The following is a 24,078-nucleotide window of genomic DNA, read 5'->3' on the forward strand; positions in this document are numbered from 1 at the left end:
GCACAATCTACATGCGCTGGCATTAATTTTGTCATTCGCCGATTGTTTAGTAACAGTAACCCCGCGCGTGTTATGCAACAATGCAGTAACACAACTTTCGCAGACATACTCCTTTCTGAACGTGTCAAAGTGCGATGGTGAATATCTCACTATACCCCACACTAAGCACTTTGTGCGCGTTGGAAGATGGTCGCGCTGCATGAACTCGCGGCGCGTGAAATTAATAACTCACGTTATTTTAAAAACACTGAACACACAGAATGCACTCCGCGGTAACGGAATACTCTGGCTGGTCGTTCTTCACCACAGAGGTTCACTAACACGAGGCCGCTCTCTCGCCGGTGATACCACACGCAACTGACACGACGGCGGAGCACATTACCAACTCGCAACCGCGCGCGGCGCAACTAAAGGAACGAGTTACATGCGACCGGCAATAATAAAATGCAATGACTAACAGAAACGCGCGCGGCTGTGCATTTGCCGCGAGGAAAGCGCGCGGCGCGTTTTGTATTATTCGTACATCAACGACGCGGAGCACTACGGGCCGACGCGCGCTGAACCTGCGTTTGTTGTGTCGAGTGGTCGAGCAGGTATTCTACTACACCTTTGCGCCAGGCATGATGACACATCACGCTCACCAAAAATTCCACGCGACAATTCCGAGCACGCGAGACAATGGGATTCTCTCTTCTTCCGTCGACGATTTCGTTTTCGACGGAGGAGGAACGGAGGAGAATCACACACTGAGGAAGGCCTCAGACGACGGCGAGGCAAATACAGCGCCTGCCGCAGCACATTGCACGCCGGCCGAGAAGGAATCGGTCGTCGCCCGGGACTCGTGCCGACCGTGCCATCGTACGCCCGCCGGAGTGCCTCGAACGCTCCGATGTTTTTGCCCCCTACTTCAGCGCACACACTACCCAAACTAAACGAGTGCGAAGAGCACGCGATGATGCTGGGGCTTGTGCGGTGTGCATTTGTTTGAGTCCACGGATGGTTGCTATGCCACTGAAAACTGAAAACGCTTTGCTCTGCGAACCTCTGCATGCCGATGTAATGCTAGCTCGGTTGCTATGGAGTCCAGACGCGCTCCAGTCATAACATTGAGGTGCATGAAACCTTCCACCGTCAGTTCGGGAAACACTTCAACTCTGTGACCCTGTGCGCATACTCGATCAATTTTGATGTCAATATAATTTATCAGTGATATCGGTATAAACTCCGTTTTATCACACGGTTAATCATTCACATGCATTTCCGCTGAAAATGTCAACCCATATTCCAGAATTTTGAATCATCAATAATCAAATATTGATTTAATATGCAATTCCTATCATTCACCCTGAATACAACCATATTTGGCGACGACGAGTTGATAGTATTAGCCGCAATATTAGTATAACTATTGCGTCAAAAGAAATGACTTGTAAATAATGATGAATGTAAATATTATAGCAGGCGCCCTGTGTGTATAGATATATTGCCTGAAGGGATAAAAATTTCCAGATGTCATGTTGATTGATTCACTTACACACTTAAGCAGTTATGCTCAAACACGTACATTCGAACTGGGAAAACAGTAACAATGTTTAAATTCGCAGAACTTGACATAGCTGCGAGTATGTTTGGTTGCATACCAAGCGCGTCGTAGGTATATACAATTCAAGTAGCAGCAAAATGAAAATGTTTAAAAAATTTACACGAAAATTCTTAACACGCTTATTATATAAAAAAACTGTGCCAGATGTAATTTCTGGAACTTAAAAAAATCTCTTTTGAATCTAAAAATATCGCGCAAGAGAAATCATGCGATTTTGGGGAGTGTGCGACGAATAGGATATCCCTTAAGACCTTATCTATTTAAAACGTGCACCTGGCTGTTGAAAAATGGTTACTTGTCTATAGGAGCTGTTAATTTCAACACAAAAAAAGATAATTCACCACGTTATAGCATCCAACTTGTCTGCCCAGCGAGTTCGCAAACTTCGAACTATTATTAGTATCTCTAATGGTTATTACCTACAAGTATATCTCTTTGCCAATAGTGCGGTGCTCGTCACTCGACTAGATAAAAATAATTGGTTGGGTCGACGGAAAGAGCGTCCCGCCACTGCCGCGACGAGCTTTCTGTTATTGTCACGCAACGTAACAACGCACCGAAAGTATTCATGACGCGCCGACGACAACATTCGGGGCAGCAGGAAGTTTCATTCATTAATTGGATGAAAATGTCGAGTAACACGACACGTGCCAAAATTTATAGCGAGTGCATCCTTAACATTTACGTCCCCAATCCACAGCACAGGTCAATACAGCATAGAAGCTAAACAAATTTGTTGTTTGTTCCGAAATTACGACGCAATTGAACCAATATGTAGTTTAGGGTGCATTTTACAATTGGCAACACCGCTTTTTCATTTCCAGCAGACAACCGAATGAGTATAAGGGAATTCCGGTCGTGGTCTGGAGGGGTTTGTTATGGTGCGTTCGAAAAGATCCCCTCGCCCACGCCTGGCAATATGAACAGCCGTCGCAGTAACAGCATTGGTGAACCATCTATATTCCCTATAGTACACGGCGTTCCGAGTTAACGGAGTGTCGGCGTGTGCTATCGATTTGAACAACACACGACGATGCTAGGACAAGATATGTCGACTGACTTTCTTATGAACTCATGTCACAAGAGGTGCAGTCTGGCACTATCGACGCGAGCCAAGAAAATAGAAGGAACGCGCATTTGCGTCGTTTCATTACGAACAGATGTGAAAATTGGGAGGCATCGGACATTTATAGCATTCATTCATAAAAAAAGCAAAAATGTTTTAATATTGGCATACGGAGTGCCAAATCAACCAAATTCTCTTGTTATGTCATTACGTACTGCTGATAGAAAACAAGGCCAAGCGTATTTATATCGAAATTATCCTGTCGAACCATTCACGGCGCTCGGACGGTTGGATGTGAGAATTGTTAGTTCAAAACGGCCCAACAAAAACACATCAAGTCGCCTATGAATGAACATGATCATACAGATGAAAAACATAAACGATGTCGTCGTCTACGCGCTGTTTCCGTGCAAAATTTAGCCAAACTCGCGAATAATACACGCGATGCTTGCCAGCGCCTGTTCGGCACTGCGTCAGTGAGGCATTGTTTGTTTTAACTATGACTACATTAGATGAGCAGACGCGCGTGCGGTGAATACACGGCGCAGGCAATAAGCGCTCCCTCCTCATTCTGGTTATTATTAGATAAATTGACAGTGAAAACGGAACTGGATTCGAAGAGATGTGCGCAAAATGTTGATAAACCGAACAAACGCACAATGTTGGTCGAACGCGCAGGCGGATTCGTCGAAACGCGCTTAAATGTATTCTCATTCAAGGAACACAACAGTTTGCGAGTCCAGGAATACCCGCACAGCGAGTGCTTCAATAGGCGATTCTTCGCACGATGCTTGTTGCTCGATGGCAAAGTTTATTATTTGCGCGCTTATTGTTCCTGTGGCGCGGACGGTTAATGCCTTCGTGTCCAATCCGATTTACATTCGGCGTCGGAGTTTGAAACGCTTCCAATTAAAATAGTGATTGCGTTGCAAACCAGTGACAACTCAATGTGTAAGAACGAGTATAGGAAACCATAAAATTTAAATTTATAGTTTCGTATAAATTTCCGATATAAGTATGCTGAGTTGCATGCGTGCAGAAATCGCCATGTAAATGACTTGCGCGTACGCAAAATATGAGATTTAATCAAAACAATACAACAAAATTTAAAATTATCGAATCTAATTTATAAGCATATCCCCTCGAATATCATTTGATATTGAGCATTGTTAAATGTTTACGAGGATACTCAAATATTAAGTCGCAATTTTTCGCAAGCTATGTCATACGATTCAATTTCTCAGAAAACTCTTATGTAATCTAAAATCTACATTAGGATTACCTTAATGTGTAGTGTACGTTTCTTATCTCATGGTGTTTCCACTGAGAGGTGATATAAATGTTTCATTTATAGAGTAAAAAGTAAAAAGGAGACTCACCCAACGGATACTAGTATATACCAAAATTTAGAAAATAACATAGAAATCCAGATAACTCACCTGAAACAAAAATTTAATTATTAGTATTGATTTCATTATTTTAATTATGCACATAAATCATATGAAATTCAATGCATTGCGTCAATAGCGAATAAAACTAGAGCAAGAAAGCTATTCCATTAGTCTAGTATCTTGAAAACTACCTATCCATTAATACTTCATCATCTGCGCATACTTGCATGGGAATACAGCTACAGAGCACTCAAACAATATTATTCAAATCATCACCATAAAAAAATTGTTCCCCCTTCTTTATGATATCAGATTAAACAATTTCATTTGTATTAAATTGATATGTTTCCTTCTCTCGTCTGTCTACAAGCGGCTTGTTTGTGATCTTTCCGTTAAAGTTATAATTAATATAGTTATAAATAAGTCGTCTTTATCAACACGTGTATGCGGTGTAAAAATACGTGGTAGCATTTGAACGTTTCATTTTTTGAGAGGAAAAAATCTGAGGCGAGGAACGGTATGATTCATTGCTTATTTGTCGACGTGGGCGTGCAATTTGCAAATGTCATCTCCGACTTTGTCGGGCACACGTTCCGCACGATGTTTGTTTAAAATGTCAGGTAGGAGTATCTAGGCCCGAGGATGATTCGAACCCGAAGAGAATCCTGTCATGCAACAGGATCTATTATATTCTTAATTTTAATCACCTATGGATTATTCATAATTTAATTGGATAGGAAATTGCACTGGTATTGCAGAAATTCAATTAGGAAGTAATCATAATCTGACCTAAGTCGACTGAACTACCCTTACATATTTCTCGTGCGATTCAATTAACGTATCGCGGTTTTAGTCCACAAAATCAGTTGTGGTCTATTATATTTAGCAAACAAATGTAGGTATATATAGTATATCACGCCCTTTTCATACAATGAAGGTGAAAATAATAAAAATCGATTGGTTGATCCATTAGTTCAAGCGTAACCGCAAACGTCGCGTCAGGGCAGTTATTTGCAGATACCACGAGCACTGACGAACTTTATGCGCATAGTGAGGAACACACGGAAACGTCAAACACAAACGTTTTAACTAAGAATTACTATTGTTGTGCCCAAAATAGTAAGCCATGACAATGACAACACCTCACTGAAATAGGCAATCCAGGTTATATTTCAGGGAAATCAATAAACATATTCCACGTGTTTTATACTCGCAGAACAAAACAATATATCAGAAGCTGTCTGTTCATCAAGTAACAAATACTCAAAATAGCATGAATTTAGTTAAAAGGAAAACAATGAAAGGTTAGCAAAATAGGATTATAAACATGATATGAACCAAACCACGAAAGATTCCGGCCTGATTTATTATGCTGATAACAAGGAATTGTAATATCAGCAGATTGATTTTTACTACACTATTTAAGAAGTCCTTGTGCAAACAATGAAAATTATAGCTTTGACTTATATCGAAAATGAAGGTTTATGCGCTACAAACTATTTAGATATATTTAACTTCTTCTAAACTATTTATAGTTGGTTTTAATTCTCCCTCAATGTCGCAACAAAATATGCATGTGAGTGTTATATTTTCAGAAAGTAATGACGTTCTAAATTATATTTGCATACGTATATACTATTCTATTCTTTATCTTCACGATAAAAACGAACACTTTAGTTTGTGTTTTTCGAATTAAATCTCACCTGCTGTAGTGTTGGAGCCCCATGTTGGTAATTTCAGAAGCTTCTTAAAACTACTCGAGCGCTTCAGACTGCCACTCCGAGAGGTGTAATCCTCATACAGGCTCATTTGTATAAAGGTTAGCAATTAAGCTCTCGCGCACATTGGAACAAAAATGCGTTTACAATTTACACCAGCCACGCGCATGTTTCGGGTGTAACCACATACACAAACAGTACACTGAAATTAAATGCAACCAATTGAAGAGGTGACAAATCGCTCCATTATTATATTTTCACATGTAATGTCATTGTCTCCGTTGGAGTGTGAGTTTATTTGTCGATAAAAACTATAATCAACGACAAACATACTTGAAACCGGCACCCATCGTTCCAAATACGCCAATGACCCACATAAATCATAACTAATAAATTCATCAACGTAAAAAACAATCATAAAGAGATGCCGACGTCAAGCTGTTGAAAATGCGCTTCCTATCGACTATTAATCGAAATATTGCATATGCACGAAAGTTTAAAATAAGCGTATTTATTAAGGGCGGCTAATAGATCTCAATCTATAGTAGAAATTAACAGTTATTTATAGCGCGCGGTTATTAATCAATTAAGTATTCAATGAGTGTTGCTAGTTTCATGTGTATTGTGATATATGGCAATATCTTGTGCAGGCACAAAATGACTCTTCCGGCAATTAATCTAATAATAATTCAGCTACACTTTTTGATGAGTCACATTTTTATTTGCAGCTCATTATTTAAATCTAAAAGATAACGAACTTCAGGCAGATCCAGCGCTGACAAAACATGAACCAGTAAAAACGCAAATAAATATGCTGCACTAATTTATTTTTAGTGACTTTTTTGTTGAGACTAGCGACGAAATGACCTACACATTAATTTGATTAATAACGACTGCCGTAAAATTACAAAGCAAATGTTTTTCTCCGCGCATATCGAAAATACGAAAGAAAATTCGCAAATATAGTCGTATACTTGCGTAACGACCGCATAAAACCAAACAACAATTCGATTTGCTGGATTTGTTTCCTTATTTGTGCATGTGCTCTTGATATTGGCACTGAGAATAAAGAATGTAGGGCTTATGCAGATACTCGTTGGAAAATATATTATCAACGCTGAGAAAAATAAGTCCTAGCATAAAGTTTCAAGGATAAGGACAAACATTTGCAACAACAACTTCTTCGGGTGTGATAGATTCTAAGCTCAAAATAACACTAAACAGAAGTTGCAGCAACTAACCAACATAAACAGCTGTTTCAAACTTTTTGGAATTATCGTACAAATAATTACATTATCAAATTACACAGACCCAAATACGAAAATTATCGAATACGAGAAAAAAGAAACTAAATTATGCATTTGGTGTTATAGACTTCTGTCCCGAATATTGTACTTGTACTTCAACCTAGAAGTGTTTAATTATTAAAAGCCGTTCGTTGTAATAATCAATGATTACTAAATTATTTATCGGGTCATACGTTCCTACCAAGTAGATATCGACCAATTTATCTATTTCGAGTTTTGGGAAGTACTCAAAATTCCAGTTTTGGCTTAAATTGACATTGTAATTTCATATATTTTTGATATATGATAAAAGTATCAACAAGTTATATGTTGACAATTATCAAATAATTTAAATTTCATCTGTTGTGCGATGCTACTCAAACCTAACGTAAGCTATTCCCTATTTAAACATCGTTTTAAAATGTTCAGTTCTTGTCTTTTTATTGACTTTTTAATGGAAAGTGGAGTTTGCAGTCCAAGAAATAAGTACAATAACTCTTTTAGTACGGTAGGCCCTCACAAGAGAAAAACACAATTAAATCCCAGGTAGTGTGGCAGGTATTCAACTGACCAGATCTTACTAGGTTCGTGTGCTTGACCAGAGCTGTTGCACCGCAACTGTTTACGAAACCAATTTTACAACTAACCATTTTAAGAGAAACGCTACACTTACAGTAGCCGCTAAATTCGGTTTATATTTGCAATATTCAAAAAATAAAACAACTTTTCGCTGCGAACATTCACACAAACCCGATGAGTAATTAGGACAATTCCATGATTATAAAGCGCTTCGACAGAGATATAAAAGCAGAGCGATTTGTCACATTTGTACACAGAACGGCACAGCACACGCTTATTAAGCACATTAAACATTCACATTTCTGTTAGTGTCTTTAATTGTTATATACTCGTTGTGAGCTTAACATTCGATCACTCGCGTAAATTATCCTTTTCGCGCAGCAAATAAACAGAAACTATGGGTGTTTTCTGCTTCACTCTATTATTAAACACTGGTCGGCTGGCACACGTTCAGCGTGCGCGACGCGAGGCGTACAAGAGCGGAGTCCCGTTTTTGCGTCTATGCCATTCCCGTACAGCACCACGTTCTATCCTCCTATTCCACCGCTGCTCGCGAACTAACCTAAGCAACAGCCGTAACGTGCGTACGGTTGCCACTAAATGCGCTTCATGCCTTTCATTCTATGCGGCGGCGTCGTGCAGAGGTGTGGTGTGGTTTGGTTGTGTTGGCGCGTTAGGCCCCGATTAAGTGGTGCGGATGTCTGTCGTGTACGAGTGTGCGACGGCAAACACACCGGCGGGTGCCGGATTCTCTTCTTGTGGCACCGCCGAGAGCTGAGAGATTGCAAAAGTAACAGAATTCGACAGAGACTCGCAGCTTGCATGAGGGGCAGTACTAAACTGGTCCGCTGTAGCGCGCACCCCTCTGTTGGCCAAACTACCCACCGTGGTCGAGGGTATATTCGTCGCGATACAGTTGCGTTTTCGTACCGAACTTACACGAAAATAGTTCCTTCTGGCAAGCAATACGCAGAATATCCAAATACTCTTACGCCCCATCAAAACATTGTGCATCAAAAAATTGAAAAATCTTTTCATAATTTTTCTCCTAATTAAATCCATTTGTTTTGGTTACACCACATTTTCTCTAATTTTAACACGCACCTTTTTTTCGCATTGACATATATGAATGAATTATTTTACTAACTTGAAAAAAGGTGCCTCATAGGCGCAACGTATTTAACTCGAATCATATGATTCACGTAGCAGATAAAAAGCAATTGTATAGAAATATTAAAGTACTTTAGTCACGGGGTTGAGTTTGTGCCAGTGTAATTGCCTAAAATGCAACACAAGGCTCGGCGTGCGGTACGGCATTAATAACCTTTCATTTCCCTTTTGATTTAAAATACATAAACCTAAACGTGAAAATAGTGTGGAAGTAGAAAGAATAGCTTAAGCGTCACGTCGCTAAACGTTGTGCCATTTAGCCCACTTTATACTTAATATACTATTATCTTTCTATTATCTTCGTTGGTAAAAATCTTATAGGTATTTTATACATACAAATGTTCTGATAAAGTTGCATTTATCCATTAGAGATCATACAACTTGTTTCCGATTGCTCCGAAATTTATTGACTAACTAAAAATCATATTCAAGTACTGACTAAAAATTAAGTACTTGAACGATGCTTTTAAAGTTGTGCCAGTTTTCTAAATCGCATTACTTTTCGAAGAAATTTATGTACCCAGCAACTAATCATCGCATTATTCCCAAAAATTAAAACATTTTGGCAACAAACTAGACAGCTTCAAGTAATTTCCTGATTTATTAGACTAGCAAAATAACAAATGTGAATTTATTAGTAGATTTGATAAATCGTCTTCTCAAGAATGTTTATTTGCCCTCAAATATAATTAAGAGTGAATTACTCGAATGTACTTCAAATTACCAGCAATGCATTACCACCAAAAGTTGTGCACGTTTATAATATGCTCAACACTTAGATGTGTAGCAAAATGTATTGGTGCATTTAAATATCCTTGTTTGTTTTGAAATTTGTGTAACCTATTAACTTCTGACATTGTCTTGCTTAGACCGGCTAAAATTAGCCGGCGGATGCAATGCGAAGTTCATAATAAAAATATACAAATTGGGTGCTTCCGGTCGGCGGTGTAACAACCGACTGGCCGCCCAACTAATTAACGCAACAATTCAATCGAGTCGAAAAGGCGCGCGCCTTTCAATTTACACTAACACCATTTGCGCACATTCCACGCGCCGCAATATTCCGTTAAAGACACGAGCGACGCGTAAATCACTTGCGGCACGATTCATGTGATTTTCGACCGAGACTTTGCCTCAACGCTAGCGCAGTGCGCCGTAGGCGAAAAAACTAATTTTAAAAGAAAACCAGAAACGCTCGTAAAAACTTAGCGTTGTTGAAGTAATTGCTAAGAATAACGAAATTTTAATTTGCCGCGGGTCACGGTGCACCTGCCCTCATGACACATGTTAATTGGTTAATAGCGTGGCGCAATTATTGAGCATTTGTTCCATTTTTATTTATGGTCCACGTGAAAAATAAATGCGCAAATTCAGTTATCGCACAAAATGTGGATACCCGGAGACATTGACAAGCGTGACCGTGAACCTTTTTCTTCTTCTATAAATAAATTGTTAATCACAGAGCGCAAAATCGTTTTTTCGTTCGATTCTAGCTTCATCCGTTCCATCCGCAATCATATAGAACATATGCCCGACGTCGAATCAAGTCAGCAAACAGATGTAACGAAACAAAAACTAACGTAAGACACAAACGATGGCAACTCGTCGTGGTTTTATTTACACTAATACGACTTCAAATCAACAGTTCTAACATATCTACCATAATCTAACAAATTTTTGCCAAATCGTCGTGTGTGCGTATGAAAATCAAATTTTGATTCATACATTTCGGGACACGTATTTTTGTGCATTTGTGTAAAAGGTTTTATGTCGTCATAGAATCTCTACCCCTTGAAACAATCCGTACATTAACAAATTTTCGAAATTAAAAAAAAAGGAGACCTGGATATCCCCTTAACAAGACCTCATATATAAAATACAACAAAAAATGCAAAACGAGTGGCGTTTAATCACTGGAGGGGCCCTAAACTCACGCACCCTTGATCAATTAATGCTTGAAATCTCCGTGAATATAAAGAATAAGGCAATTGTTACACATATTTCATAATAGGATTATGAATGATTACAACACTTTCGCTACTCTGGTACGTTGAAATTATTCACCTATGTTTGATATTCGTCATTTCTATGATCCCAAACCTTGTAATTATTATATTATATAGTAGATTGAAACAACAGTACTCACCATTATCAAGATCGAAGCCGTTGTCTTTTTCTTCAGCAAAGCGTCGTTCTTTCTCAGCTAAAAATATACAAATATCAGTACATGTAAATTTATCTTTGTTTATTTACTTACTTTGAATGAAATTTGCACTTTGTTTCCTCTTCTGATCCTTCTCATTGCGAATCTTGTCCATTATTTTGGTTTTCATGCCTTTTCCGGGATGTTTGCCGGGACAAAGATCAGTGTAATGACTAATGCAATTCCTATGCAGATTGATGTGGCAAGCTGTAAAAACAAACAAAACAAATAAACCAACGATAAAACCAATGAATTTAAAATGACCAAACATAAATCTGCCTAGCAACAACATTATCTTTATCATTGTTATGATTTTTAAATGTATAAACACCAAATAAGCTGAAGTCAATATAAAACATCAATCAAATAAATATAAATATAACTTACCTGAACAGATGTATCCTTGTGGTGCAATGCCGTAAATAATTTGAGTACAGTTATTGCACCTTATCACAGTATAATATTGTTTCGCATCGTACTGATGGCCATAGTAGTTCAACTGCAAAACAGAGCGGAGAACATTATATTTACATGTCAACGTTGTCTTCTAGATCATTGTGATAAGTCTAAGGCCACGACCACAAACAAACTGACAGCGCTACACATGTTTCGTACAGTCTTGAATCAAAGATCAGCAGTGCCTCTCCCACCACCATGAATAAAGACATTTCGATACAATCGAAACGAACAAGCAATAAACATTGGCCATTAGCAACGTGCGATAAGCAGAATGTTTGCAAATCGAAAAACATATTAAGCCCAATGATGATTCATCATTGACAGTCACGCGTATTTTTAAACATATATAAATACACATACCTTTCGCGAAGATCGTCCCATTATTTTTGTGCGCAAAGACTTCTCCTTGCTGACGAAAGACTGCCAACGGTCCAATTGTACATCGCTGGGCAGGCGTACGCCAAAAACGCGCGTTACGACGGTTATGGTTGCCGCAATGGTATAGTATTTCTTTGGATCGTTAATAATGATCGTCTCGCTGTCCTCGTTCATATTGAGTCGTTCCAGGAGCACGCTTTCATAGTGCTTGATATCTTTGCCACCCGTCTTGTCCGCGACAATTTCAGACAGCACAGCATCTTTGGGCCCGTAAATAGTGCCCAGACCGGCGATGCGCTTCTGTTGAAATTCATTCAATTGTTTGGTCAACTCCTCTTTGGCTTTGGTACGCGGCTTCCAGAAGATGCGGCGTAGCATTTCCTCGCCAGTGGTTTCGCCCTGCAGTGCACTATCAATTTCCCAAACAATTGGTTCATCCACGTTTGGAATACGCAGTGGCTGGAATATAATCATTTATTTACGTAAGAGTGCTTAAACTTCGCTAGTTACTTACAGCGCCAGGTATGAGGAAGCACGAATGTATTTCATAGGCCCACTTGCGCATTTCTTTGGCATTACTACCCTCCTTGTATAGGTCCGTTATCAAATAAAATAATAAACTAAATGGATCGCAGTTCGATAGAACGTAATTTACAAATACAGCTAAGTAAGGCATGTTCTCTTTGTTCCATAATTGAGATATAGACTTAAATGGTCCGTGGTCTGTGAATTGACTCTGCAAACATAATAAACATAAAAATAAGACTGGAAATTTTTCTGAAGTATAAATACAAATACCAAATCTGATTCGGATATTTCATCATCCTCCATGCTAATGATGGATTGCTGAGAACTAGGTGGAGTTGCTGCATGGATTAGTGAATTGTTTAAAAACTTGCGCCCTCCGACGTTGAATGCTGCTCCTCGCAGCGGCGAAACATCTGGCGATAATATAACATCCATAGGAATCTAAAAAATATATTAGTTAGTCATATTAGTATTTGATATATAATGTTTCCGTTCAACTTACATCTTCAAAACTACCATCCCCATCATCTGTATTCGCCGAATTCCTATTGCTCATGGACTTTCGCTCCTGTAACGGACTGGGATACGGTGGTGGTGGTGTTCCCGGTGGAGTAGCGTTCCGATCGTACCCATCCGTACGACTTAAATCAGTCATACTTTCGGAAGCAATCAGTCGCTTTGAAGCTTCCGAAGAACTCACGTTAATCAACGACTCCGGACTGGATTTTGTTCGTTGATGTGTATGGTTCGGTACCTTAAAATATAGCGACAAAGTTAACGAACGCATTCAACCTACTCCAGAACTAATAAATGTTCATAAAGCAAGCAACACACTCGTAAATTAAAATTAGAAGTAGATATGTATTTAAATTCACACAACACCACAAACAAAAAATGAAAGCATTTGGCGATATGATTAAGAACGACATGAATTGTCTGTTATTTATAAAAGTGGCGGTTAGTCAATAAAAAAGTCCGTGCCTTGTCGTGTATCTTCATTAAGTAGTGAGTAATGAAACTGACTATTGTCGGTACAGACAAAACGCATCGCTGCGTTGTAGGTAGATATGTTTTGTTTGTAAGTCGCAGATGATTGTTCTACTAAAAGCGACCGTTGCTTCGATGAATGCAGCTAGCTACCATAGAGCGATTATACTCATGATAAAGAAGCCAAATTAAACGTATGGCGAATAGAATTTACATGAGTATAAATACTGTTGAAAAAAATAACAGAACTATCCAACATGTCCCACTTATCCCACGTTTTTCATCAATTATGAACTGCTGAATGAAAGATAAAACAAAATCAAATTGAATCCAAAAATAATCCAAACAAAAAGAATTTGCCATAGCACCCCAAGCTAATGATTATGACATAAAAATGAAAATTCCAAAAAATCAACAGTTCAACATCTCCAAATGTGGTTTTGAGCAAGACACGCCGCATGACAGTGGAAAAATCAATGAAGAGGAAAGAAAAGAGAAAATGCTGTGGATTACTTACACAATTATTAACTAACGTCGCACAAGTCGCCACTAATGGATACGACAATTGTTTGTTTATAGAATTAGCCCCATCTGGTTCATATCCGGGATTTAAGGGGACTCGAGGAGGCAGCGGCGGTGGCTGGCCCCCGCCCGCGTACATTTTGTTATCAACAATCATGCCGCCGCCGCACGACAACGACTTTTTGCAAGTTTTGCCCTTTCTACTTCCTAAACTAGAACACCGATCCCTTCCTTCGTTGGTGGCGGGGGCGGCAGACGCCAGCCCGGCCAAGTTCTCGTGTTCGCTCCGACTCTGCGTAAACATAGGTTTAGATATGTGCTGCTTTGATTGCTTATTACTAGTAAGGCACTGATTTAGGCAGCCGTCGTCATAGTTGCCGTTTTCCTCCCGCAAAGGCACCTCCCCATTAACATACTGTGCGCTTGGGTTATTTTGCGTGTCGGTTATTAACGTGCGATTGTTACGTTTGGGGAGCGGTGGCGGGATATCGTCAGTACTGACAGTGGTTAGATCGGCAAACAGGTCGACACAGCCGCCGCCGTTGCCGTTGCGATTTTGGAGGAGTTGTTTGGGGGGTGGTGTGCTCGGCAAGGGTGGCGGGTTATCTGTCTTGTCTCTAGCGACAGTCTGTAAGAGAGAGTAGACAGTGTAAGCACAAGTGTTAGTTTCTCAGACGAATTATTTACAGCGAATGAGCCGCGGATGCGTGTCAACGACGCACACAACATACACACACCATCCATCAACATGCAATTCGCAAGAATAATCCTCGCGCGCAGCGTCGAGGAAATCGAATGTGCGCGTCGTTCAAGTCGCATCGAAATGGCTGGACAGTAATAGGTACTGATGACAAAATGACTTTTGAGGTCGAGCAAAGCACCATTCACCAGTACACCCGAAGGATACCTCATCGACGCGCGCCAACGTGTCGACTGCAATTTCCACTCACCTCTTGGAGCGCCTTGTGGTTATGGAGCATGCCGTATAGCTTCAGAAGATTCTTCTCCGCCTTGGCCAACTCGATGTTCTTCTTGATATCATTGTGCGTTACAATTTGACCACGCAGTGAATCCACGTAGCGTTGCTCCTTTTCGATCATCAGTTTGTAATGTTGTTCCTTTTCCACTTGTAATTGCACTTGGGTTTCATTCTGAAATAATAGCATGTTAATATGCAAATTTAACCATATACATAAAATAGAAACAACGTACATCTACTGGTTGAGGTCCGGTTATCCTAGACTGACTATTCTGTGAACAAGGTCGACCGTGGACACCGGGAGATCCCATGGTCTTGTTGTTGGTTTTGTGCTGAACTTTGAGAATCACTTGGGTTGATGCTGAAATAATAATTAATACGTCTGTTAATCCCAGAAATAGACTAAAATATTTTCTGAAGTAACCGCAAATGAGTTAAATAAATACACAATAATGATAACGCAAGGTAATCGCTAAATCATATAATCACACCTAAATGTATTCGAGCAACTATTTGTTCTTTAATAATACAAATTCCAGCAAATGCGAATATTCTCGGAATACGAATAAATGAATGAATGAACCGAATCGCGATTCTAAATTTAAACATTCATCCCACCACAGTCGTATGCACTTTCTGTAAATGTCAATATGTATAAGCATATCATAAAATCGCTAGCATTAATCAACATCGTAAATATTGCAATAATTTCTAATGCATTAATCATAAAACGGCTATTGTTTGTATCAGGTGACGATCACAAATCATTCGATTCAATCGTTTAAATTGGCTGTCGTATATGTGAAATGGCAAACAGGCACTGATTATTTAAAAGTACACCAAATGTTTGAATGTTTTGTTCAATGCATGCAAAGCAGATATTTTCCGGAAAGATTGCGCAATTCATGAATTACCTCATGTAATATACCAACTGAATTCATGTTCTAGGAGTCGTAATTCAACAAAGCACCCACTTGACCAATGAGTCACAACAATTTATTCCAAAGTGTAGAACAGGTTTTAACAATTTATTTACGAATCAAAAATATTTTGGGAAACAAATTTGATAAATTCCATTCGCATATATCCATCATCAGACGCCGACGTGCACACAAATGTTTATTTTGGAAATTGCTTTAGCTTTTTAAGCCATCACGTCGCAAACCGATTTGTCACTATCACACATACTTGCAACAAATACTGAATGAAATAGAATTCCCCAAAGCAAAAACAGAAGTGCTGTAGCCGATAATGAATGACCTGTCACCGCATTAGTAAAACTGCAAATAAAAATTATGCTACCATTGCGACATCGGCGCGCACTCGACTAGAACAAATATTTGCCAAGAAAAGAAATCGCGAGCGAGTGATACCCAAATCCCACACATCATTTTTTCAAGTCGCGCAACATGAGGCAATGTGACATACGTACGCATGACCTTATTTCATTGGTTGTTATTATTAATAGTTGTTACAAGTTGTTAATAACTATAAAGTATGGCAAAACTGCAAACAAGAATAAATGTCTGTGTGTGTGTGAAATTCGCCCACCTTAGCAATTAACTCTAATTGTCAGATCTCGGTGTTTAATGACTTCATTTTTTAAAAGTAGAACTCAATTTTATATTCTGTGTAAATCTTTATTTTTTATTGTTGTTTACACTAATTAAACAACGTTAAAATAGTTTGAATAAAATTAGAATAAGCAGCCTACACGCCTCAGTCGATTATGTGGTCTCATTTTAATATATATTGTGCGCATAAATCTATTCGCCACAGAATACCACACATGCGTGTAAATATATGACGCGGTCTGAGAAAAGCATTTTCTGTGGTTTCAACCACAAACAAAATTTCATTTGCATTGATTATCATTAATTAAAAACGTAACGGATTCGACACTTACGAATTGGCAATGAATGTGATCAGTAAATGTTTTTAAATAAGAATAACTTTCAAATCAAATCCAAATTGTTACTGATTCCAAGTCAGAAATAATAAAACACAGTGCATCGGTGTTAAATAAATTGAATCGTACCGTATTCCTTGTGAAAAGAGGACGTACGTATTGACCGATAATACAAAGTGTAAACATTATAGGAATTCTGCGTAATACTAATTTGTACTTGGCCTGACATGTGTACTAGATGTGTAAAAAAATTTTCATTATAGAAAGGAAGTTATGGATTATTATAGTATTTGCAACTTACTAATGTCAACAAGACGTTGTGCTGTATCAATATTTATTGAATATATCAGTTGAAGAAACTTAAATATAAATAATAAAATCGAGAAAAAGCATTTCGACGATGTCTATACTGTATACATAACTGATAACTAACTAATGCTAACACAATGATAAGAGAAAGTGCCAAACACATTTCGCCGTGTAATACGATTATTTTCGGCTACAGCAGAACGTGTTGTTAAAAACATCCGCTTTCTATGTGCCATAGCAATTAATTAAAATATGAAAATGAATTCTACGTTAGTCGGAATTACAATATCTAAGATTGTTTTGATATTAAATTATTAATACGGATTTAAGCGAAGTTGATACGTTTCAGTTCACATAGTTATACAGCAAAGTAATCCAAATTGAAAAACTCTAACTAAAAATTAAGACTTTGTCCTACTAAAAAAAGAACGAAAACAAAAACTGTTCCATACATCATAGTAGAAAAACAGATGCACCCATCGTAATAAAAGTTAAGTTAAGATACGACTGTACAACAGTCGGGCCAAAAAATATTAAAAAATTTAATATTAAAACTTAAGTGCTTCCTAAATCAATAATAAATTAATGAGAAGTGCATATGATTTAACACAGATCCATCATCAAGTTCCAAACCCAAAGTAGCAGTATGATTGGCTTTGAAATGTATGAGTGTAAATTATTCGATCATAAGTTTAAACTTTAAACTCTAATAAAATTGTTATTGCACAAAATTTAAAAGCCACTTCATTATACACATTCGATCATCATCGCGCCATACTAGCAATTTTATATCTTCAAATAAGAGACCTGCGTCACAAAGTCTGTGGCGCAAAATTTTTGTTATGTATTTCGAAATGAATTCAGAATTGGGATTTTAGGTTAAATCTTGAATACTGAATAAGGGAGAGTGTAGTAAAACGACAAAGTATCTACATGATGAAGACAAAGTTTAAATGCCAAGCACAACAATAATTAACAATTTCGCACTGGAAACTGACCAAAAAAATATAAACCAGAAGAATCCCGATTACAATCAGTTAAACTTCATAAACAGAAGACCTATTTATCACCCTTTGTATTGGAGGGCAACTAAGCAATATAATGAAGTTGAGTTTAACTTCAATTTCACCAGCATTAATGTAACTCGATTGACGTAAAATAAAGGGATAACCCTTAAGGGATTCACAGAACTTGTAACACACTGCGACTTGTTTCACTACATTGTGGCATGAATATAATATAATATTCATCTTCCTGACGATGCAATTATATATCAATATTATTGATAGATTATAAATTATTGCAATTATTACCATGTCATTAACAATTTAGCTATGCAACTGAGGTAGGTGTATAGTCGCAGTGCCCAATAACAAGTTATTTAGTAAATGTTTTTAGTAAATCTAATAGCACACTTTGCATCACTTGAGTCTTGAAACTTAATTATCCAAAGAATACATATTATTCAGTAGCCGGAGGTGAAGAATAGTATACGGTTTGCATGAAATGACCGATTTATAGCGATAAGGTATTTCACACACACAAGTCATACCAAAAACAAAATTAATTTCACGTTAACGTCGAAAGGAAAATGACTCTATCTACTACCACGATATAGATGAAAATAGGAATGTAACGAAAACTAAAAGTTAAACGCTCCTTGCATCGACATCCAGCTTTAATTAGCTATATTTATAGCTACGTATCAATAACGAAGAGCAAGTTTGTTTACATTCAGTCCGATTTGCGCAAAATGCCAAGTGCCCGGTCGCGAAAGCGAACGGATTGCGCAAAGATGCGCGCAATAAACTATGTCCGCAGCGAGTGCTACCGGCCGACGTGAACATTTAACTACAATATAATTAAATAAATATACGCTCAGCTGCCTTTCGCGCCAGCCTATAACAGAAATAACGTCGGCGTTGCGCATTTCCTACTTACATCCGATACGTACAATCAATTAAGCCCATTCGTAATCAACATTTGTTTACATTATTGCGAACGAAACGTAATTATGCAAACTAAACACAGCTCATCCATGCACTGCAAAGCAGGCCTAAGTCAATACCATCGCTCGTAATTGATTTCTTTGTAATGTGTTATTAATTTAATCGAACTATTTGTTGCTCCATTAAGCTGTTTACGAACGAGTGCGTAACGCGCAATGATTCACATTGTGTTCCGCCGACCCGCATCTAACGACGAGTTTGTACACTAATTCATACATTAAACTGAAGAACTTAAACACATTTTGGTTTATAAGGGCCGAAGGGGATAAGCGCAAATTGTTTAAATTTTAAAACAATACCGTCACATTAATATAATGTAGTATAAAAAATATTCATGAAACATTTGTGCAGATTTGGTAAACATAGCACTGAATTATTCATGATGGTATTACTCATAAATTGCTTGAATAAAAAGTAGTTGTGAGATTTTGTGCTAACCGACCAACCCCAATAATAAATTCAGTAACCGACGGGCTATAAACCCATAGCAACTGGAGCGAATAATAAGCGCGTGGCGTTGTTTGTTTGTTCGGTTATCCGATATCGTACGCCCCGGAACCCGGTGTTCTATACATACCAACTATATTTGCACCCCACGGCGGGTGCGTGACGCCAACAATTGAATTAATTCTGATAGAATTATTTATTGCCAAGTGAATTCACTTTTCCGCTAGTTTCTCATAGAAGGCTGCAATCTCATTACGCAAAACAACAATATTCATGTTGTAAGCTGGGGTCACGTTTTAAAAAAGACTGCTTATCTAGGGTTTACAATTAGTTCAGCGAGGGAAAATATTTTATTTACTTTCTTGCTATGAGCAAAAGTTAAAAATTAAATTTTTATAAATTCAATTAATTTCCCAAATCTGAATTACGAATTTTAGTTTAGTTTATCTTATTTGAACCGAGAGTGATAAATTTACCTAAATCTAAATTTTCCTTATTATACTATATTTATTTAAGAAGGGGTCTTGCCCTAAGCGCTCGCGCACGTCCGTCAATGTTAACCATAACGAACCAAAACTATAAACACAATAAAACGTTTCTATGGATCGATAAGTACGAGCACGGCGCACGGCCTGCCGTCGACGAGTTGAAAGACCCATCAATGGTAATTGAAATGGGAATAGGAAATGAACGCCCCACGAAAAGCTCACGATCGTAATCCGGAGCGTGTGCGTGCGTACGTGCACATGCATCGGGTCTATTCGCACACTCCATTGACTATTCGACTATTTCTTTGGTAGCGCCAAAGAGGTGAGACTTGATTACTGAATATAGGTCAACCGGCGCGGCGTTCCTCATTTTTCAACTTCCTTTGTACAAATTATATTGTTTGGGCGTAGTGCAAAAAAGGTTAAACACCATAGACGCCTTAAAACAATAATAAAATTTTATAGGTTTGCAACGAAATTCAACCATTTAACGAGTGTTTGTAAAAAAAAAAGAAACGCTAATTGAATTTCACCAAAATTAGCACTTCACTTGAACGCGTTCAGCCATTCACTAGAATTTTACTTAAAGTGCGTAAACATTTTGGGCGCTAAAGACGACTGATGTTTCCGATTTAATTTGATATTTGTTTGCACTTAATCCACTCTTCTATACCATTTGGCACAATTTGAACAATTGAATTGAAATTTAATGCTTTGGTATTTCGATGTTTCTAGCCATTAACGGATTTTTGTTCAATGAAGGGCGAATTTAACAAAGCCATATGTTTCAATCACGAAATTCACACCATTACTTCAATTAATCTAGTAGGAGTGTATTCAACTGCATGGAGAACAATATAACGACAAAGTCTGACCGCTGTACAATGTATACAAAACTATTTTGCTGTTCATTCAATCCAACTACTTATGCATAGGCAGCTGCTACTATTACAAATACCCACAAACGCCATATGTGCAATAAAGCAGCCAATCCATAACATCAGCGCAGTTCAGTCGGAAACGGACGAAAATGCAAAATACAAACGCGCAATTATTCAAGTAAATTCTCTGCAGCCAGAAAATTCGCTCACCTCAAGAGCTCGCAGCGAACAGAGCGCGATGCACAAATGCAAACTATTAATATTTGGCCTTCAGCTGGGTTGTAAAGTTCTCATAAGTCTAGACATAACTTAAGTAACCCTAAATATCAACGTATCAAACGAAGAACGCATAAAAACGCATGTGCAATCAAGAGATAATTACTCATTCGTATGTATCTGTTAACAGGAGGCCGGCGCATTGGAATTTCGCTGATTAACCGAGCGGTATAACACTTATGAATGTGCAATGCATACGAAAATACATCGAAAGACCCGCGAATGCCCGCAATGCGAAGCTAGAATTTCCTTCCAATGAGCCGACGCACGACGATTTCTATAAAAAGATCCAAGAAGTGTAGAATGCAGCTAATGCTATAAACAAATCGCACACCTTCTTTATGTAGTCGTAGATTATGATAAATAATGTTAAATATATGCACGAATCAAACTATATTTATATTTTGAAATATCTTAGGTGGCACTTACACAGCCGAAGCATTCGTAAAAACGTGTATCCATAAACACCAACTTTTCGGAAACCGACGATCCGGAAAAAACAAACTGGCTGCCGAACTTGCAGCAAAGACACACACGCACTAAACAAAAACAGTAAACATCTGCCGAATTGGCACACGACACCCGAATGCTACGTGTATGTTCGGTGCTTCCCGACAAGCGATGGGCTTGTTCGACGCTGACTGAACACGTCCGCCCGGAACGACGACGCCGCGCGACCACGACGCATTAGCGCAGTATACGAGTATGTCACATGTGTGAGCTTCACCAGTGAATCGGGATCGCGTCCAAGTCGTAGCACATCAAGCAGTGGATGAGTACAAATACAATGCGAACGTATCTCCACCCACTATGATTTAGGAGTTTTGAAAAAAAAAAAAGGGCCACGCATGCGAAACCTGGAGCTTGTATTTGCCTGACGCACACACACCTTCATGCTCCAACGGATGGATATTTACATCCTGTCGACGAGAACTGAACGTGGAGAGAGTAAAAGAAGAGATTTCATTGCGAGTTGAAAGCGTAACGAACGTTTAAACGTTTTCTCAGTAATCAGTTCACTCTTAGCTACGGCTGGCTTATGGTTTGGTTCAATCCCGACGGGCAGGGCTCACAAGGGGCTGCCACCAACAGCAGCAGCTGATATTTATTTTATTCGTGTAATTATTTACTTCCTGTCTGATTGCGCTCGTCTGCTTGGTGCACTTTGTCTGAGAGTTGCGAGCCTAATGGCGCACGGTGCTCGTAATGAAAGAGCGTGAATGCAATGCCAGTTATTAACACTATTTTGTTGTCACAAACCAAATTTGATATAACAAGTTTTAATTCAGAGTAACAATGTTGTGGCTCACCATAGATTGCAACACATTTTTGACACTACCATGTGTGATCGTCGAGGAACTATAGAAGGTGTTAAAACAAGATTGCAACAATCCCACTGCCGTATTCAGTAATCTGGTGAGATTGGTTTCGGATTTTAATGAACAAAAAACAATTTGAGGTAAATTTTCCAGATCCAAAAAACAAAGTAATATAAAGTAGTACAACTGCTGGTTTGCAAGCACGATCAAATTGATACGATTGTGGCAGTGCTGCCCTGATTGTAATTTTTTTTCTCACCTAGTTTAATCACTCGCTAGAGCTCACTAGCAGAACAAAAAGTTCATTATGATAAGAATAAAGTAGACAAAAGAGAAATATTTAAGTACCTAACGTGGTAAAGATATACTTGTAATATTCCGAAGCTACATAGAAAGTCACTTATGCAATTCATTAAATATGAACATCAAAAATAAACAGCATTCTCAATTAGCTGTTAGGATTAAAATACCTTGCCAAAATGTCATAGTGCAATGTAACTATAACTTTTTAGAATTTAACCGCATGAAAATATTATCCGTGTGACATTTCAAATCGATTTTTCGCTGCCTGTAAAATATGCTAAACAAACTTACATTTTATTAGCGCGACGACTTCCGTGTGTGTAGATGATAAAACGTTCTCCCCGTTGACCTAAAAAAGAAATGCATACGATCGTAACTAAGATACATGATAATAGAGATTAAAATGTGCAGTACAAGGAAAGCGTAGGAGAAAAAAGTTGTAAATCTTCGCAGAAATGATATTCTTTCCGCTGAAGAGTTTGTTCATGCGCTCGTCATCGTGCACGCGAAAAAGTGATTGGGATGGCAGAGTACAAAAATTAGTTAGAAAGCACACGAAATTCGAGTATCTTTTGCTTACCTCCACTATCCGATCACCGGCAAATAAGCCTGCCTTTTCCGCTGCGCCTCCTGAAATAATACGAAATAAATGTAGGTTTATTGATTCGCATTATCTATTATTACACTCATAATATGATGAAGATGTGATAGAATGGTACAATTGTATTTTATGCCCTCAAGTCACGATCGTTATCGGGTATCACGTGGGCGATAAATCAGCAAACAGTCCATATGAGACTGTGAATTCTGTGTTAGAAAAGCTAGAACAAATATTATTCTGGAATTTGTCATATTGTTACATGGCGCACAATAATTGAGAGATTGTGTAACGCATGGGAGTGTATTTGGACGGGGAAGACAAATCGGCAATAAACTGACGCAAATCGTGCGAGCCGTGAGCACGAATTTTGTACTGGTTTCTATTCGAAGTACCTACATGACGATTGCAACGACCACATCCTTTTACATTTACCAGTAAGCATCGGAGACTAAATTGAATCTAAATTAAATAGCATTTAATATTATCATTTAATATTTTGATTAACAGATTTATATCACACCCAGGTAAATAAAAAACAATAAAAACATGTTGTGTTTTCCAAAAATATCCATAATAAACTCAGTAAACTTACTTAGGGTTACTAGGGTACTTTTATAACAGAAAATTTGTCAAATTCCATTCGTCACCAATATTCCAACATATTATA

General features: G+C 38.2%; 1 protein-coding gene across 6 annotated transcripts in view; it reads right to left on the reverse strand.

The window, feature by feature from the left end:
• The window catches only part of RhoGEF2 (Rho guanine nucleotide exchange factor 2), a 45,301-nt gene that overhangs the window by 14,213 nt on the left and 7,010 nt on the right, over positions 1 to 24,078 (reverse strand). For 3 of the 6 annotated variants that reach the window (XM_065305906.1, XM_065305908.1, XM_065305905.1), the window contains exons 3-14: positions 23,391 to 23,440; positions 23,102 to 23,159; positions 15,103 to 15,230; positions 14,841 to 15,041; positions 13,886 to 14,518; positions 12,884 to 13,135; positions 12,652 to 12,822; positions 12,368 to 12,589; positions 11,836 to 12,312; positions 11,404 to 11,515; positions 11,071 to 11,223; positions 10,960 to 11,016 (exon numbers count right to left, since the gene is read on the reverse strand). In XM_065305906.1, the coding sequence (XP_065161978.1) occupies positions 10,960 to 11,016; positions 11,071 to 11,223; positions 11,404 to 11,515; positions 11,836 to 12,312; positions 12,368 to 12,589; positions 12,652 to 12,822; positions 12,884 to 13,135; positions 13,886 to 14,518; positions 14,841 to 15,041; positions 15,103 to 15,230; positions 23,102 to 23,159; positions 23,391 to 23,440 (2,514 nt within the window). Of the gene's footprint in view, positions 1 to 10,959; positions 11,017 to 11,070; positions 11,224 to 11,403; positions 11,516 to 11,835; positions 12,313 to 12,367; positions 12,590 to 12,651; positions 12,823 to 12,883; positions 13,136 to 13,885; positions 14,519 to 14,840; positions 15,042 to 15,102; positions 15,231 to 21,617; positions 21,780 to 23,101; positions 23,160 to 23,390; positions 23,441 to 24,078 lie in introns of those variants that run through there. The other 3 variants (XM_065305909.1, XM_065305911.1, XM_065305910.1) reach the window with 3 other exon arrangements.

This window comes from Atheta coriaria, unplaced genomic scaffold (assembly GCF_025399875.1).
Source record: "Atheta coriaria isolate IRGN ID8LTWV9N9 unplaced genomic scaffold, Caltech_Dcor_3.1 hic_scaffold_6_pilon, whole genome shotgun sequence".
NCBI lineage: Eukaryota > Metazoa > Arthropoda > Insecta > Coleoptera > Staphylinidae > Dalotia > Dalotia coriaria.